Source organism: Rhinoderma darwinii, chromosome 3, assembly GCF_050947455.1.
Source record: "Rhinoderma darwinii isolate aRhiDar2 chromosome 3, aRhiDar2.hap1, whole genome shotgun sequence".
NCBI lineage: Eukaryota > Metazoa > Chordata > Amphibia > Anura > Rhinodermatidae > Rhinoderma > Rhinoderma darwinii.
In genome coordinates, this window is record NC_134689.1 from 337,829,847 (window position 1) to 337,849,623 (window position 19,777).

Consider the following 19,777-nt stretch of genomic DNA (forward strand, 5'->3'; position numbering starts at 1 on the left):
ATGGGTAGGCTGATTTACATGTCCACCATAGATTAAATAATGTGCCCCTTGCTCCACATTCCCTCCAACACAAAGGAGAAGCCCCGGCTTGCATATGTTGTAACCGCACAGGTGTGAGGTACCAACGAAACTGAATTTTCCTGACGGCTTCTATATGATTGACACATTTGGATATCCTATGTGAGTGATGTAAAGCAGCCCTCCTCCGAGAACTCCCGACCCATATCCGTCTCCCACTGAGACATGTATTTCAATTTGAGAAATGAGCTGTGGGTGTTTAAGGACAAGTAAGCTGAGGCCAAATCTTTCAGCGATGTAATATCCGAATCCAAGTATCTTTGAAACACTGAAGACGGTCCAGAGGCCTGGAGAGCTGCTGAACCACTCTGAAGAAAGTGCCTAATTTGCAGAAACATAAACAAGTGAGTATTCTGGTTATAGAAATTAACATGTAAGTCTGCAAATTAGCTTAATTGCAACCCATCAAACAGGTCAGATATCTGCTTGTATGCCTGCTTGGCACCACACCGAGAGGTCTAAATTAGATATCCAGTGGGAAATATATATGAATGGGCATTTCATTAGGGAACAATGATACACTTTATATACCTTAACCGCTTTGCTCCACATCTGAATCATATGCCTAGTCATAGGTAAAGAGCTGAGGTCAGTTCGCGAACCTACTAAAACACTCAGTGAGGCAGCTTTAATATCTGATCGAAAGGTATGGACACTTTCTATTTGTGTCCCCTGAGTTTTAACCTTCGGGTCCCAACAATACCTAACCGCCGCCAGGACAGCAGCCATGTAATACAGATAGATATTTGGTACACCTAAGCCACCTCTAGACACATGGGTGGTCATTAAAGCTTTAGAGATACGAGCTCTTTTATTCGCCCATATAAATTTAAGAAGTGTGGATTGTAAATCAGTAATAACCCTCAATCGTATTTGTAGAGGGATAGTTCTCAAATAGTAAAGAATCTTCGGCATGAGCCACATCTTTACTAGGTTTATCCTACCCACCCATGATATAACAAACATCAGAGACCTGCTGAAATTGAACCTTAATGGAGGAACAGAGATCTTTAAAGTTAAAGGCAACCACATCCGCCGATTTAGCCATAAGCTTAATGCCTAGGTAAGAGATATGGCCTTCCGCCCAGCTGAATGGAACTAGTTTAGAAATATGTTTTTTAAGAGATTTAGAAACGTGAATTGGTAACATTGCAGATTTGGAGTCATCAATTTTATAATAAGATACTTTACTGAAAGCGACTATACTCGCCAGAACATGAGGGAGAGATTGAACTGGGGAGGTTACAGTCAAGATCACATCATCAGCATACAGTCCAATTTTATGCTGCACATTACCGACGGAAATACCTATGACATTCTAGTGAGATCTTATAGACGAAGCAAATGGCTCCATTATCAAAATGAAGATTAGCGGTGAAAGGGGGCACCCCTGTCTTGTACCATTTGACAACGGCTCAATAGCTATGGCAAAGAGCAGTGGAGAAAGCGGGCAGCCCTGGCGTGTACCTCTACCTAATGGAAATGTATCAGTCAGAAAGTTATTCACCCGAAGTCTAGCCACAGGTCTATCATACAGCATCCTAATCCATGAGATAAACGAGTCCCCAAAGCCCATCTTCCTAAGCACTGCCCATAAATATGCCAATTCCACACTGTGAAAGGTTTTTGCTGCGTCTGAGGAGCAAAGCACCCGTTTACCTGAGTTATCAGCTGGAAGTTGTAAATTAAAAAATAACCTTATAAGATTGATAGCTGTAGACTTTTGAGGCATAAAGCCAGTTTGATCAGGATGTATTCTTAGAGAGGCGAACGGCTATGGCCTTAGCGATGATTTTAATATCTACTGGTAAGAGAGATATCGGTCTATATGATTCAGCAAGCAAAGGATCTTTACCAGGTTTCAAAAGAATTACTATCACTGCCTCTCTCATAGTGTCAGGCAAACCCTGATCTCTAACAGCTGACGTAAAAACATCCAAGAGGTGTGGCAAAAGTATATCACAACATTTTTAAACATTTCCACCGGAAGACCATCCGACCCAGGAGCTTTATTATTAGCTAGAGATGCTACCGCCTCCTGCAACTCCTCCAACTGCAATGGGGTCTGCAAAAATTCTCTATCAACAAAGGACAAGAGTGGTAATGAGATAGCAGATAAGTATGCCATCTCTTCATCCCGGAGATCAGTATCCCATCAGTATTTCGTATTGTTGCAATATACGTTTGGCCATACTGTGCTCACGCAACCATAGCAAGCATATGTCCCGCTTTCTCCCCCTCAGCAAAAGAATGGTGTTTCTGAAACATCCTCTTATTTGCAGCTACTTCCAATAAATGAGTTTTCAGTAGTTCTTGAGCCTCCCACCAATTAGCCAAAGATGTAGTAGAGTTATCCATAATATGAGATGCCTCAGTCTGTCGCACCCTATCTCTAAGGGTATCACCCAACCTTCTAGTTTGCCATTTGACCCTGCTAATTAACTGAATCAAACACCCTCTCAGCGTAGCTTTCATAGCATTTCTGTATTTGCCGTGCCCACATTTTGCAAAAAATAATCCGTCAAGACCTTAAGCACATCAGATACATTTATAACAGTTAAGCAGAAGGCATTCAACCTCCACAATGTCCTATTTAATTGAATTTTAATTTTGTGTCTTTTATTATGGTACATAGGTGTTTGATGCATTACTTGCTCTGACATCTTCCTCTCGACAAGAATATGAACCCTTGAATTGGACCTCTTCACTGAAGATATATAGTGATATCCACTTGGAATATGTACCATTTATGGGTTAATAGCTGACAACCATGTCCTCTCTTTGTACATTATTAACTTTTTAATACACTTCTTTGCTTCTGTCTATATTGCTGTATTTGGTTGTATATACACTTCTAAGATTATGGTATATTTTGATAATAATATTGAATCCTTCATTATAATTTGTGTGGTTCTATTAATTATGCACTTTTTTGTTGTTTACATATCATTTATATTGGGAGATTTATTCTTCCTCGTATCCAATCCTGCAAGTTTATACTGCGACATTGGTCATAAATATTTTGCTTGTTTTTTTCACCTTTTCATGAGCCGTTGACTTAGTCTATCTATTTTCTAAATGCACATATATTTTTGTATTTCACATTGCTGACTCTCGTTTGTGTCTGTATATTTACATTCTTAGATGATTTTTAAACTGATTTTAAATTATGAGGATAATGTTACGTGTCGGCATATACTGTGGGCCATTGTCTGCGCTTCATATTTCTACTTACCTTTGTTGTCCCTTCTTGTTTCTTGTCCAATGAGGAGCGCGCCTCTTCTGTGCGTTCGCCGGTGTGTGTCCGGCACCGTTCCCGCCTCCTATAGCGCACTGCGCATGTCTGGGATCCCTGTACGCGTCGGGGATCCTGGATGTGCGCTACGGCGATGGGGGCTGGAAGTGGGGCCTGCCACACTTCCGGTCTCGGCAGAATACGTGCGCCGCAAAAACTCCTGGCATCAATAAACATTCATGTCAGCTGCTGCTTATCCTATTTAAAGCAGCAGCTTAGTAGACACTACAAACCCCTTGAGAAAGCTCATTGCGAAACGCGCGTTGGGGTCCTGTGCACGGCGGTCAGACTCTCCGATTAACCACTAATGGGTAAGACTCTCTACTAACAGAGGGAAAGGGTGGCTGCATTTGTTTCTTGAACGATTTATTCATTAGCACGTTATCATATCCTTGCTACCAGTAAGCACTACTGACACTGTGTCATGGCATGATAACCAGTGATTCTTACATTGTTTACCACCCATATCTCATAGTTATCTCTTTGAGAACTTGATAATTTCCCCCATAGGTTATAGGTAGTCTGTTTACAACGTGTTCTTACTGGAATTGTAACAGTGTCCTCTTGTTCATTTTGTACCTTTTTAAGTATTTTGTACGTATGTTATTATGTGTCAATAAAGTTATATTTTAATACATGGCTTCTAAGCTCCTCTTCTCTCTCCAGTGTAAAAATAGCCAAAGATGTAGTAGAGTTATCCATAATATGAGATGTCTCAGTCTGTTGCACCCTATCTCTAAGGGTATCACCCAACCTTCTAGTTTGCCATTTGACCCTGTTAATTAACTGAATCAAACACCCTCTCAGCGTAGCTTTCATAGCATTTCTGTATTTGCCGTGCCCACATTTTGCGAAAAATAATCCGTCAAGACCTTAAGCACATCAGATACATTTATAACAGTTAAGCAGAAGGCATTCAACCTCCACAATGTCCTATTATTTTGAGGACCTCGAGACAAAGATATGACCAATACCAAGGGAGAGTGATCAGAAAGTGCCCTAGGTAAATAGTCACCAGTTACAACCGCTGTGGCTACAATGCCAGGACCCAATCCGAGATCTATACGGGACAAGCTATTGTGCGAACTAGAGAAGCAAGAATAATGCCTATCATGCATATGCTTCAGTCTCCATAAATCCAGCAGCATCACCTCATAAAGAAAGGAGCCAAACGCAGTTATGGGTCCATCCATACTAGCTCCATCCGTGGGAACCTTTCGAAGTACATCATAACTAAAGGGTGGCGGAATATAAACTCCAATAATTATATATTGTATAGAGTATATAATGCAATGCAGACAGACATATCTCCCCTCATCATCAATATCAACCTGAAGACACTTAAAGGGTATCAAACAATGTACCACCAAACTGACACTCCTCGAGTAACTGGTGTGAACAGAGTGATATTCATGGCTCATCCATGCACGATGTATAGTGGCAATTCTATCCCTAGAAAGATGTGTTTCTTGCAAGCATAAGATAGCAGGAAAATGGGACTTAACAAATTCAAAGATAGCCGTACGCTTAATTGGGTCTCCAAGGCCCCTGACATTCCATGATATAGCCGTGACATTATGAGCCATAAAAATTTCAGAAACAATTCACACAGGAGCAAAACAGCATTATCAGACAGGTACAGTAGAAAACGACATTGTAATCAAAGCAAGTATGTTATGAGCTGGCGTCCCACTTGGGTTGCTGTATTGGGCAGTCACGCATACGGAAACAGGGTAAAACCGACACAGCGGGTACTTTTTATTTGCACCAAACACACAGATCCTTTTTGTACAGAGTTTGCGTCCACTGGGTAAAGCAACAAACAAAACAATAAAACTTTGTTGAAAAACTATTTTTAAAGAGGCTCTGTCACCAGATTTTGCAACCCCTATCTCCTATTGCAGCAGATAGGCGCTGCAATGTAGATTACAGTAACGTTTTTATTTTAAAAAAACGAGCATTTTTGGCCAAGTTATGGCCATTTTTGTATTTATTCAAATGAGGCTTGCAAAAGTCCAAGTGGGCGTGTTGAAAAGTAAAAGTACAACTGGGCGTGTATTATGCGCGTACATCGGGGCGTGTTTACTACTTTTACTAGCTGGGCGTTCTGATGAGAAGTATCATCCACTTCTCTTCAGAACGCCCAGCTTCTGGCAGTGCAGATCTGTGACGTCACTCACAGGTCCTACATCGTGTCGGCCACATCGGCACCAGAGGCTACAGTTGATTCTGCAGCAGCATCAACGTTGGCAGGTAAGTAGCTACATCGATTTACCTGCAAACGCCGATGCTGCTGCAGAATCAACTGTAGCCTCTGGTGCCGATGTGTCCTCGCTCGTCTGACACGATGCAGGACCTGGGGAAGTGACGTCACAGCGTGATCTCTCGAGAACACGCTGTCTGCACTGCCAGAAGCTGGGCGTTCTGAAGAGAAGTGGATGATACTTCTCATCAGAACGCCCAGCTAGTAAAAGTAGTAAACACGCCCCGATGTACGCACATAATACACGCCCAGTTGTACTTTTACTTTTCAACACGCCCAGTTGTACTTTTGCAAGCCTCATTTGCATAAATGGTCATAACTTGGCCAAAAATGCTCGTTTTTTAAAAATAAAAACGTTACTGTAATCTACATTGCAGCGCCTATCTGCTGCAATAGCAGATAGGGGTTGCAAAATCTGGTGACAGAGCCTCTTTAAAGTTCTCACCCTGTAGCAGCCACCACCTGAGTGTGCAAATCCCCTTTGTTAGGTGCTTCGGTCATAGCAGTCTCCCTGGAGGAATAACAACCTCCTTCCTCCTCACTCTCTCTCTTCACACTGTCAGCTTCCCTTTTAATCAGGGCCAGCTGAGACTCAGAACCTCTAGAAATCAAAACCTGGAGTGGAGGTATGGGAATGGCCATCCCACCCAGAATCTCTACAGCCATTCCTAAATCCCGGACCCTGAAATCCAGCCTAAAAAACTCCTGCTCACCAACTAAACTTGCTGAGCAACGAACTTCCCAGAGATTTACACCACTGAGATAAGAAATCTCAGTGGCACATACCTACGCTCTACCAGTCTTCCTACTGACTGTTTACAATGTATACTCTGGAAGAACAGCATTATCAAACAGGTACAGTAGGAACCTACAGGGTAATCAAAGCAAGTATGTATACTCTGGAAGAACCTCAATAAAATTCCCCAAACCAAAATAACCCACATACACCAAAAGACTTGCTTTAACCAAAACAAGTTAGGGCACCAGTCCTCCTTGAACCTGGACGACATGTTTCAAAAAGAACAAACTACAGCGTCCTGCAACCACTCCTGGATTCAATGGAAGTCTGTCAAATCAGCATCAAAAGAGCACATATGTTTTGGAGCAACCGGCTCCCTAGAAAAAAATTAGCAAATATATTGAAGCCTGGACCACCATCTATCCATCTGAATCACGAATACAACGCTCACTGCGGTCAAGCCATCTCACAGCGTCTTTAGAGTTCTCAAAAAAATGCGTTTCTCCCAAGGCAACCACTCGAAGCATCGCAGGATATAACATCGCATATGGGATTTGGAGAGTACGCAAGCGCTTCTTTATCTCCTTAAATAGAAGACATTTCTTTTGGATATCTGCCGAGAAGTCCGGAAAAAATGCTATACGATGGCCATCAAAAGTGACATCTTTCATATCTCTGGCCGCTTTCAGAATGGCATCCCTGTCTCGGTAATGCAGGAGCTTGACAAGCATAGTTCGGGGTTGTGACCCTGGCGGAAGTGGTCGCGTGGGAACTGTGAGCACGTTCCACAGCATGCATGGGTGACAAAATTGTAGCACCAAAAAAAGATTTCAGCCACGTCTCAATATATTCAGTCGGGGTATTACCCTCCGTGCGTTCAGGCAAGCCCACCAATCGGATATTATTCCATCGGAGTCTATTCTCCAAATCATCGGCCTTAGGGCTTACTCAGATGAACGTAAAATACGTCCATGCAACGCGCGTGATTTTGACGCGCCTCGCACGGACCTATGTTAGTCTATGGGGCCGTGCAGACAGTCAGTGATTTTTGCGCAGCGTGAGTCCGCTGCGTAAAACTCATGACATGTCCGTTCTTTGTGCGTATTTCGTGCATCATGCACCCATTGAAGTCAATGGGTGCGTGAAAACCACGCATGGCACACGGAAGCACTTCCGTGGGACGCACGTGATTCGCGCAACAGCAGTGAAAAGTATGAATGAAAATAGAAAAGCACCACGTGCTTTTCTGTTTACAAACATACAAACAGAGTGTCATAATATGGCGGCAGCGCGAAAAGCACGCAGCCGCGCACCATATGATCATGACACACGGAGCTGTTAAGTGCCTTTTGAGCACGCAAAACGCCACGTTTTTTGCGTGCGCAAAACGCACACGCCCGTGTGAATCCGGCCTCAGCCTGTAAACTCAAAATGGCGTGGTCATGCTTCAAAAGATCCCTTTGCATGGGTAAAATTACGTCTTCAGTCGCGCTAACGCCGCCCTCCACCGCCGATATCCGTTCTGAGAACTTTTGAAAATCATGGCAAATAAGCCCCACATCCTCACTCACACCTCCCAAATGCAGCGACAAGGAAGACAGCGAGGTATTACATTTAGTGATGGCCAGAAAGACATCAATCATAGAGGGTTCACCCTTCCCCAGCACAGGCAATGCAGGAGGAGGTAGTGACAGAGAAGATCCCACCTCAGGCTGAGTACATAGTTCCAGGAAATGGCCGTCACAAGTCTCATCAGCGCTCACTTCGGTGTGCACCTCCAGCGTGGGAACGGAGGTATGTTTAGGAGTCTCCGCGGACAGTGCAGGCTTACTTGGCGTGACAGAAGAGTGTCTCACATAGCCCGCCAGCTTAGAGGCCGCTGCACGTGCGACTGCAGGGGAGGCGCCAGCGCCAACTTGGCTCTCCCGCTCCACATCTTGTTTTCCGACGGGTCATGGCCGCGATGTCGACAGAACAGGGCTGCAAACCAGGCAGGAATGATCACCCAGGTAAGTAGCACCAGGCTGTTCAAATTGTTTCCTGTAAAGAGCTCCGAAACAGGATAAAAGCAGGATCTCTAGCAGGAGCTAACACGCTATGCGTCCCCTCACATCTCCTTTAACCCTGATAGGTTTAATGAAGCTTGTATTATGGTTATACTCAAACCTGGTAAAGAACCTCTTCTCACAAACTCTCTCCCCATCTCCCTCTTAAACTCAAATATGAAATTGTTCAATAAAATTTTGACCAATAGATTACATCCGTTCTCCCAGATATTATCACGCTTTCCCAAACAGGATTTACCCATGGCAGATACTTAACCTACAAAATCAGAACTGCGATTAGTGCTATCACTCACTCTCGACTTGTCAAATGAAAAATATTAACATAGATGCCAACAAGGACTTTGACAGGGTGTCCTGGGCTCCTAATTTCAGGCATTTAAAGTTCCGGAATTTTTGGGAAAGATTTTATATATGCAGTACAACCTATATATTCTGGTCCCCAGTCCGCTGTGTGAGTCAGTATCCCTTCTCCCATATTTAACATGGGTAAGGGAACAAGACAAGGATACCTGCTTTCCCCTGTATTATTTAATTAATCTCTTGATCCTCTCCTTCGGACTATGCACGACTTACCCTCATTTTGAGGTATACAAATTGGCAGTGTAAAAACTACGTTTCCGGCTTTCACTGATGACATTCTTCTGCTCATTGCTAAGCCTAAAAAGGCAATTCCGGATATTATGGCTAAAATCTACAACTTTGTCAAAGTCTCCGGATTTCTGGTTAATTTTAATAAGTCAGAGGCACTACCTAAATTTAGATCAGCAAAGAAACGTTGGGGCCAGAGCTTTCCGTTTCAATGGAGCCAGTGGTGTAACTACTGCTGTAGCAGCCACAGTGGCTGCTATGGAGCCCGCTGCATTTGGGGGCCAGTGCCGCCCGATGTCACAGGTCATGGGGTATGACCAGTGGTGCCGCTAGAAGCCACTATGGCTGCTACAGCAGTAGCGACGCCACGTTCAGTAGTATCTGTGTCCTTAGGACGCAGATACTATTGAACACTACGGCAGAGAAGGAGGTATCTCCCTGCTCCACCATTGTGAAAGGGTTGTCCCAAAAAACAAATGTATCCCATATTCACAGGATAGGGGACACATGTGTGATCGCTGGGGTTTCGACCGTTGGGACCCCCAGCGATAAGGAGAACGCGGAACCAAAAGTCCACCGAAATGCTCCATGGGAAGCATGGGACTTCCGGGCTCTGTGTCCGGCTTGTATGACGGAAGCTCCATAGAAATGAATAAGGTGCCAGTCACACACGCGCAGAAGCGCGACCGGCGCACCATTAATTTCTATGGAGCTTACGGACACACAAACTGGACACAGACCCCAGAAGTCCCATGCTTCTCATGGAGCACTTCGGGGGACTTTCGGTTCCCCATTCTCCTTATCACTGGGGGTCCCAACAGTCGGACCCCCAGCGATCACACAGGTATACCTTATCCTGTGGATAGGGAATACTTGTGTTTTGTGGGATAACCCCTTTAAAAAAGGCTACAGGCCATATTTTTTGTTTTTTGGGGGGTTGGGGCTGTATGGTGCTATCTACATGGGGGGCTGTATGGAGCAATCTACCGGGGGACGGCTGTATGGCACTATCTACAGGGAGGGAAACAGAGACCCAGGCTGATGGGTAATTCCCATAAGGAGACATTATCCGGCAGTCAGTGGCTCTTAAGCTTAAAACAGCATGGGGGAGATGTAATGAACTAGAATTAAGTAACCCATTAAAAGTTGTAAAGGAAAACTTTCCATTCATTGAGACTTCAATTCTGTCACCTGTTACTGAGCAAGACTGTAAAGTGTCCCTGTATCAGCCTGTCCTGTTACTGACAAAGCTGCGGTATGTAGCACGTTGTTCTGGAGCTTCTGACAGAATTTACAATGTCCAGAGCAAATCTCACCACAAGGAAAGTTCCCCTGTAAACTGTCCATACATAGTTAAATTTCTGATCCCGCACCACAATAGGCTACAGATCAGACCCTGCATGGGAAGATATAGAGCGCTACCCATCAGAAGCTTTAGATATTGCAGAGGTCTGAGGGTACAATGTCCAACTATGAGACATCTCCCCCCGTGTATGGTCCTCATTACACTGGTGATCACACTGGATTGGAAAAACTGCCAACAAATGAACTAGGAAATCTGCCGGCAGTTGAAACATCTGACATCTATGGATGCCATTTGGCAGACATGTTGTATATAACCAACGTGCCACCGAGCAGCCACAGTAACCATGGAAACAATAGAATCCAGTTCATTATTAACATTCTGTTTCCATGACAGGAGACTAGAAAGTGTCAGTTCTATGGGACACAGCGGCCGGCTGGCAGCTACTCGATATTTCTGACGTTTTATATGAGAATTTCAATGTGATTTCCTGATTTACGTTTTAGGAATTAATCCAGTAAGTGGTAATAATGTGAATAATGGTTGTCACCTAACAAAATCATCATCTTACAGCAGTTTATATATAATATACAATGTCACTTACTATCCCCCCCTCCCCCTGTAAGAACAGATATTATACTATAACTCCTACTATATTGGGGGGAACAGATACAATTTACATTTAAGTAGCTTATAAATTCTAAATCTTATCATAAAACACAATGTGAACATTGACTTATTCTTGTAAGTTCTTGTGAGTAACAGCAGATTTGTCTGTTCTCAGATCATTTTATCCGGATACTTTCATGTTATAATTGATTAAAGTGTTCATGAAGTAGTTACATAGTTTACAGCTAGTGGCTGACATCACTCATAAACCCAAGAAACGCCACATTTTCATATTTTCAAACCAATGGATCCAATAAACGCCCTTAAAAGAAATAATTCAATATGTCCTGGAGGTAAAAATTCCTTCCTGAAGCCTCCAGACGACTGGACAGATCCCGGGATCAGCGTTGTACTTTGTAGATCCCAGGAACCCTGTATATTGTGTTTCTGAAGAAAAATGATCAACCCTTCCTTCAATCCTTTCCACCTTGGACAATTCCTGGGGTGACATATATCATGTCCATACATCTTACCCATTATATAAACAATCAGCCACAATATGTTTTTTTATTTTGTTTCACTTTATTAGCTTTACCAGTTTAAGTTATTTGACAGAATAGTTCAGCATTTTTAGGGTTTGGGTTCGGTCACTGTATTTACTATTTTTCCTTAGAATTCTATTGCAATAATTACCTAACACACAGATAGATAGATAGATAGATAGATAGATAGATAGATAGATAGATAGATAGATAGATAGATAGAAGACTGAAGGGCCTGTATTACAGAGAATCCACAGATTTATTTATTTCATTGCTGGACATTGCGTTACCGCAAGTTTAGGACATTTATTAGTGAATCTAACAGGAGCTTCTGGTCACTTTTTCAGCTGCATGGTGGATAAACATGGCGCAAGAGAACCACAACCAAGTTCCTGCACTTTGTACTAATGGTTGTGGCTTCTATGGTAGCCCACGTACCAATGGACTCTGCTCCGTCTGCTACACAGAATGGCTACGGAGACAGAACAGCAGCAGCAATGGGAGGAATAGTCCCCCAGGTAACACTGTGTGATAGTGACTTGTGGAATAGTTTGATGGCCTGAATACAGAAGATGTATCGGAGAACTGATGATAACTTTTGTCTTTTCCTGCAGTGATGTCAGTGAGAAGTGAGGTGGAGGCTTCTACCTCACAGATTGTAGACTATGCAGAGCTTGATAAACCTGCAGAATCTATAGATTCACAAGGACAAGTCAGGTAAGTTATTCATCATTTCTGGGGCAGTATATGTGAGAAGTGATTCTACCTGTTGTAAGAGTACAGGGTATATGTGGAAACAGAATATTATAGTGAAGGCCTTTCCAGGGGTCCCCAATGATGTTTGGTATGAGTGCCCTAAGACTGACGCCAGTGAAGAGCCTTCCTTTCTTTTTTTACCTCCGTTCGTTCTTGATCAGTATTTTTCCGTCTTGCAGTTTTCTTCCTCAGACAGATTCAGGCTCCTCTTCATCAAATGGAAATACCTTAGAGAGAAGAATTGAGGTGTATATTCGGAACATACGTTTGGGGGTAGAATTACAGCGAGGAAAGAGAAAGTATAATGATACAGAACAGACATTGGACAGTGCTGAGGGTAGGTGATTATTTGCTTCGGTGGGATTTATCCTCGTACGGGGTCATAATGAGGAGTCATTTTATGTCACTATTATGTATTTTTCTATAGCTTCAGCATCAGATAATGCACAGAAATCTTATGAAGATCAAGAACTCTCCCCACCAAAGGCCAAAGTCAAGAAAGTTAACCGCTGCCATGTGTGCCGCAAAAGAGTTGGTCTCACCGGTCTGTATACATTACTTTTTATGTTCTGTGTAGAGTATCAAGAGATGGTGCTCATGTGTTTGGTAGCTGGAGTTACAGGTAAAGTCCAGCATACAGAACCTGAGTAAAATTATATATACTTTATATATACTTCCTCACCAGCAAGGTAATAAACTGGTTGGGTTGATGTATAAACTTCTATGGGGAGAAGTTCTAGAAACAAATATCGAGGTCCTACTTCTGATCAAACTCTACAAGTAAATGTGGACAAAAGGGGTTGTTCCAAGAATAACATTTATCACCCATCCACAGTATAGGTGATAAATGTGTGATCTCTGGGGTACCCATAACTGGGACACCCACTGACTACTAAAACGGGGATCTTGAACCCCCCACTCACAGAGATAGCCGAGCGCTGTATTCATCTATCTCCGTCAGTTCCATAGTTTTTAAATGGAACAGCAAAGCGCATCCTCGTCCTGCTCTCCGGTCGAGCTCCTCTTCACTGTGGTCGTGCAGTGAGGAAGAACGGGGAGTTCTGACCCCCGTTCTAGTGGTCTGTGGGTTCGCAGTGTGAATAGGTGATAAAAGTTAATATTGGGATGACCCTTTTAAGTTTGAACTAAATGTTTCACCTATACCCAGAGGAGGCTGCAATTGTGGCTGGTTGATCCACATGGCAGTTCTAACACTTAAAGTCTATGTAAACCCTTGAAAGTAATTTTTTATTTTATTTTAATAAAGATGTCAGTCAGTGTGTTTGGTGCAAGTTTCAAATTAGTTTTATTAAAAATTATTTTTACTTTTTGAGATACAGCTGCTTTGTATACTATATCCTTCGCTGAACCCTGTACCTGTCAGGTCTGCGGGACTGACGGGTTCAGTGACAGTGGGTCATGCTTGTCTCTGACATGCAAGATCTGCCTGTTATCCATCACATCATTGTTCATAACTTAGATGAGATAGATTACAGGTGGATCCTACGTGTCAGAGACACGCAGGACCCACTGACACTAAACACGTTACGGATTTAGGTCTTAGCGCACGATACAGCTGCTCTGTATAGAGAATACAGAGCAGCTTTACCTCAAAAAGTAAAAATAATTTTTAATAAAAACAAATTTGAAAGTTGCACCAAACACACTGACTGACATTTTTAATAAAAAAAAGCCTTTAATTATAAGTCAATATTCATTAATGTTAGTAATATCTGAAAATGTGGCTTAATATTTGGCTACGTATAAGTATAGCAGAGATTCCATTATTATATACAAGCAAGATGGTGGTTGCCATATTGGTTTTTAACTATGGAGATGTATTACAAAGTCACTGTCAGCTGCTGTTAATATGTCCATTTTTTGCCAGGCTTTGACTGTCGATGTGGGAATATATTCTGTGGGATACATCGTTACTCTGACAGGCACAGTTGCTCCTATGACTATAAAGCTGAAGGAGCTAAGAAGATCAGAAAGGAAAACCCTGTTGTGGTTGCGGAGAAGATCCGTAAAATTTGAAAGCAAAATTCCATCCTGTGTGACACCAACATTGTGGTGTGGACTGTGGTGTGGTAATAAGTCATACAACCCACCTTCATCATCCTGACTCTACATCCAGGGATACAGCTCCTTCTCTTTTATCTTCCTTATTACTCCTTTTCTTCTTCTCCTTTGATTATAGCTTTTCCCCAATTCCTACAATTGCAATAAGAATGAAACAAAAGATAAAAAAAAGTCAAATATCCTTTAAGGGGTTTTTCCAGTTTAGAAGAAATTGATGGCATATCCTAAAAATAGCCTATCATATCATGCGAGCGCAGCCTCCCCTATTTCTTACCTGCTCTGAACTGTGAATCGCAGTGGATCACAATATTACAGCCTTCTCACATACGAATGAATGGGAGATTTGCCGCTACAAGTGTGTTGGTGATTCACAGTACGAGCAGTGACAGGAATGGAAGGAAAGCAGCGCTCGCATGAACGTCGAGGCTCCTTAAAAACTACAAGTCAGACCCCCACCGATCAGATATTGATCGCCTATCTGTAGGCCATCAATTTCCTGTAATATCATCCTGACTAAACATCCGAGGATACAGCTTTATTTTTATCTGTAACTTTCTTCTGTTCTTTATCTGTTGTTTGATTGTAACTTTCCCCAAATCAATATACATGAGATAAGAAAAAAACAAAAAATGATACAAAAAAAACAAGAGAAAAAAATAGTAAATCTTTCCTAAACTGTCCCCAGGCTTTTCCATACTGTGCACAACTGTTTATATTGGAGAGGGGATGTGATGGAGTGTAATGTAATCTCTACACCGGTGTCTACAATATCTCCGCTCTCATCTCCCCTGCCCCTTATATAAGTATTATCCAGCATTGTGGTGTGGTAATAAGTCATACAACCAAACTTTATCATCTTGACTTCACATCCAGGGACACGGCTCCTTCCCATTCATTTTCCTTGTTTCTCCTTTTTTTCCTACTTGAATCTATAAATGAAATAAAGATAAATCACAATACATTAAAAAAAAATTGTAAAATCTTTAAACTGTCTCCAGGGATTTTTATACTGCACATAACTATTTATAAGACTAAGTTCAATCTTTGTGTTGTGATGTAGTTTAGTCAAGTTCATAGTTTCACCATAATCGTGAGTAAAAACCGTGGCAAAAATAAAAGCAGGAAAACCACACGTTAGTATTTACAGGATTGTCGCAGTTCTGCCACGAACGCGGTTACTGCTTTTGTTATAGAAATAATTCAAGGAAATCTTGCTATACCTTCTCCCGTGAATTTTTTTTTTCATTACTTGAATTTCACATTAAAGTCAATTGGGAAAAGACACAAACACATAGAAATAGGGCATGGTATATATTTTAAAAAAGCAGCAAATTCTGAGTAACGTGATTTACAAATACAAAATGTGAATATGTTCTCTAAAAATCTCTGTGCAGGCCATTTGAGGTCCCTTCACGCCAAATTTGTCAAATCTTGTCTTTATGGACCTGGTTTGACAATCATCTCGGAACAGGAAAGAGCCTTCCACAAACTGTTGCCACAAAGTTGGAAGCATATAATTGTCTAGAATACATAGGTAGGTAGTGTTCCCCTCGCATCCACCAAACCCAGATTTGTCCATCAGACTGCCAGATAGTGAAACGTCATTCATCACTCCAGAGAACAGGTTTCCAGTGCTCCAGAGTCAAGTGACGGCCCATGAACATCCACCTCTTATAACTAAAGAGGCAGGCGGCTTATTATGAATAAAACATCTCATTATGACAGAGATGGGTCAGGAAGATGAGGAGGAGAAAGTGGCTGAGACGCACAGCGATGGCGAGTGACCAGGAAATGGACGGGCAGCAGCCGACGGTGGGAGGTACAGCGGGAAGAGCTTTAGGAGCTAATGAACTTCCGCTTGCGCATCAAGTAGTCTAGCAACCAGCAAGGGAACAATGCTAGGCACTAGGGAGAGCATGTTTATATATTTATTTTTTTTCTGGTGCGGTGCGTACCCCCTGAGGCTGTGGCGCATACCCTCTGTGGTACATGTACCATGTCCGGAGAACCAGTGCTCTAGACCAGCAGGGAAAAATCCATTTATCCCTCCTCTACTCTAGACTACCAGGAAAACAGGTAATAAGATTTTTCTTACAGAAAGCATGACATAAATCTTCTATGTGCCTCAATATGATCATACAGAGAGACATGGAGGAACAGCAGGGACAGGATAGTAAAAGCTGTGTATTCATGATCGGTGCAACTCGAATCCTGAATACGGTCATACACATGTCCTCACTTGTAAAAATCAGTTCCCAATGCTTAGTAGTGAGGTTGTGGTGGATTTAGGATTACATTAAGCTGACAATTTGAACAGGCAGAGCTGCAGTATAAAGCATGGAAGAAGACAGAGCCTGAGCCACAAATGAAACAAGGAGCAGTGTTTCAGGCTACCTCAGAATTCCTTTACAGCTTAGACTACCATGTACTAATACTGCAGGTCTAATCATAGATGTGCTGTAATGAAGAAGGTGCTAAACACATAGAAATATAGGGGGGAATTTATCAATAGGTTTATGCCTAGTTTTTTGGCATAATAAGTCACAAATCATGGCATTTGTAGATGTATTTGTGGCTTTGCCAGTTTTGTAAAGTGGTGAGAAAAGTGGGCGAGATTTACTGGGAGTGAGCGAAGTATCCACCTTTTCGACAGATTTATTAATACTAAAGCCAGAATTTTGTCACAAATCTACATCTCATTGTCATTTTCTGACTGTAGGAGGGTAATGGAATAATTTGGGATTGGTAGAAATGTTATAGATATGGTGAAGATGATGTACAACTCCCCCACTGCTAGAGTCATTGTAGGGGGGACTTGTCCCATACTTTCGTGCTCTTCAGAGGAACATGGCAGGGATGACCCCTCTCCTCGCTCCTATTCGCCATATTTATTGAACTCTTGGCAATATTTTTTAAATCAATCCAAGTTTATTAACAGTACATATTACATGAAATCCAGCATAATAAAGCGTTTTCATTAAACACATCACATTACATGCACATATGATGTCCACAAACAAAAGATTTGAACCTCCCTCAACCTTCCCCGACCCCCACCCACACAGCCCCATACCAACTAGTCATAGTCAGGTCCCAAGCATTACACGAAAAGTAACAGGACATCCCCAGCACATTTCAATATACAGCCATATTTGTCCACTTATACAGCAGTCCCGTGCCCAAGTAGATCAACCATCATATCGGCACTATTCCCCCCACCCAGTGGCGTAACTACCGCCGTAGCAGCCGTAGCGGCTGCTACGGGGCACGCAGCATGAGGGGGCCCGTGTCGCCCGCCGGCACGGGCCCCCACCATGGCCGGAGGCTCCGCTAGCAGCCGCTATGGCTGCTACAGCGGGACGCCACTGAACACTACGGCAGAGCGGGGAGGTATCACACCGCTCTGCCATTAAACAAAAGACATGTATCCCCTATCCACAGAATAGGGGATACATGTGTGATCGCTGGCATTGATAGGGAGAACGGGGGACTGAAAGTCCCCTGAAGTTCTCCATCACAAACCTCGGACTTCCGGGGTCTGTGTCGGCAGCTCTGGAGAAATGAATGGAGCGCCGGTCCCGCTTGTGTGCATGCGTGACCAGCGCTCCTTTTATTTTTAGTGAGCTGCGCAGACGCCGGAAGTCAGAGGTTAGTCATGGAGAACTTCAGGGGACTTTCAGTCCCCCGTTCTCCCTATCGCTGCCAGCGATCACACATGTATCCCCTATCCTGTGGATAGGGGATACATGTCTTTTATTAGGACACACTGTAGGTCGCATTTTTTTGGGAGGGGGGACGCTGTATGGCGTTCCCTACAGGGGGGGGACGCTGTATGGCTTTCCCTACAGGAGGGGACGCTGTATGGCGTTCCCTACAGGGGGGGGTGTATGGCGTTCCCTACAGGGGGAGCTGTATGGCGTTCCCTACAGGGTGGGGGGGATGTATGGCGTTCCCTACAGGGGGGGCTGTATGGCGTTCCCTACAGACACATGTACATGTCTTTTATTAGGACACACTGTAGGTCGCATTTTTTTGGGAGGGGTAACGCTGTATGGCGTTCCCTACAGGGGGGGGGACGCTGTATGGCGTTCCCTACAGGAGGGGGGACGCTGTATGGCATTCCCTACAGGGGGGGACGCTGTATGGCGTTCCCTACAGGAGGGGACGCTGTATGGCGTTCCCTACAGGGGGGGCTGTATGGCGTTCCCTACAGGGTGGGGGGGATATATGGCGTTCCCTACAGGGGGGGGCTGTATGGCGTTCCCTACAGACCCCCCTGTAGGTAACGCTATACAGCCCCCCTGTAGATAACGCCATACAGTCCCCCCTGTAGATAACGCCATACAGCCCCCTCTGTAGATAGCGCCATAGTCCCCCCTGTAGATAATGCCATACAGACCCCCTGTAGGGAACGCCATACAGCCCCCCCGTAGATAACGCCATACAGTCCCCCCTCTAGATAACGCCATACAGCCCCCTCTGTAGATAGCGCCATACAGCCCCCGCTGTAGATAGTGCCATACAGCCCCCCCTGTAGGGAACGCCATACAGTCCCCCCTGTAGGGAACGCCATACAGTCCCCACCTGTAGGGAATGCCATACAGTCCCCCCCTGTAGGGAACGCCATACACCCCCCCTGTAGGGAACGCCATACAGTCCCCCCGTAGATAACGCCATACAGCCCCCTCTGTAGATAGCACCATACAGCCCCCTCTGTAGATATCTACAAAGGGGGCTGTATGGCGTTATCTACAGGGGGGCTGTATGGCGTTATCAAAAGGGGGGGTTTGTAAAAAAGGCACTATCTACAAGGGGGGGGTTGTGTGACACCCAGGGGAGGGGGGGCCCCAGTCAAAAGTTTGCTATGGGGCCCAGTCTTTCCTAGTTACGCCCCTGCCCCCACCCCCGTAACCATACCCACATCCAGTCCCACTGTTTAAAAACCTTTCCAGTGTGAACATGACATATCACGTTGCTGTCAACTTGCCATATATCAGGGTTTTCCCACCCCCTGCACTCCCCCAGACATTCGGAGTCTGAGAAGGGTGGTTGATGCCAACCCCGAGTGATCGATCCATTTGTCCCATTGCTTTCCAAATTTCTTGACAGTTCCCCTTTTCTTGTTTATATTATATTCCATCAGAATGGTATGATTAATAGTCCCAAGAATTTCCCCCACGGATGGTGGGTCTGCATCCAACCAGTGTTTAGCTATACCTTTTCGGACCTGGTACAGAATCTTGGCAATGGCCAAACCTTCCTGCCGGTCCCCTTCCAGATCACCAACATACCCAAGAAGCAGCACCTTTGGATCATCTGGAAGCCCCACCTCATAGACCCGCCATATCAAATCCGTCACTTCCCCCCAAAGGGTCCTGAGAGCACCACAGGCCCAGAACATATGAAAAATATCCGCTTTTTCCACTGGGCACCTACGGCGTTCTATACACCCTGTG

The 19,777-nt window shown here is 43.9% G+C and overlaps 1 protein-coding gene and 1 long non-coding RNA gene across 4 annotated transcripts in view; one reads left to right on the plus strand and one right to left on the minus strand.

The window, feature by feature from the left end:
• Positions 1-296: 296 nt before the first annotated feature.
• The window catches only part of LOC142749871 (uncharacterized), a 30,899-nt gene continuing 11,418 nt past the window's right edge, over positions 297-19,777 (minus strand). For 2 of the 3 annotated variants that reach the window (XR_012882494.1, XR_012882492.1), the window contains 3 exons: positions 15,162-15,250; positions 14,351-14,453; positions 11,526-12,466 (listed from right to left, as the gene is read on the minus strand). This is a non-coding gene — a long non-coding RNA (uncharacterized LOC142749871). Of the gene's footprint in view, positions 400-11,525; positions 12,467-14,350; positions 14,454-15,161; positions 15,251-19,777 lie in introns of those variants that run through there. The other variant, XR_012882493.1, reaches the window with a different exon arrangement.
• Positions 10,763-15,271, plus strand: LOC142749870 (AN1-type zinc finger protein 6-like). Its single transcript, XM_075858402.1, has 6 exons — positions 10,763-10,849; positions 11,831-12,001; positions 12,098-12,200; positions 12,419-12,576; positions 12,667-12,783; positions 14,128-15,271. The coding sequence occupies exons 2-6, from the start codon at positions 11,848-11,850 to the stop codon at positions 14,274-14,276; spliced, it is 681 nt and encodes a 226-aa protein (XP_075714517.1). The 5' UTR covers positions 10,763-10,849; positions 11,831-11,847; the 3' UTR covers positions 14,277-15,271.

Bases quoted from the DNA above. Each gene is read 5' to 3' on its own strand.
- LOC142749870 (XM_075858402.1), top strand. From the start codon at position 11,848: ATGGCGCAAGAGAACCACAACCAAGTTCCTGCACTTTGTACTAATGGT. The intron at 12,201-12,418 runs GTAAGTTATTCA...TCCGTCTTGCAG, and splicing joins GATTCACAAGGACAAGTCAG to TTTTCTTCCTCAGACAGATT. The intron at 12,784-14,127 runs GTCTGTATACAT...ATTTTTTGCCAG, and splicing joins CAAAAGAGTTGGTCTCACCG to GCTTTGACTGTCGATGTGGG.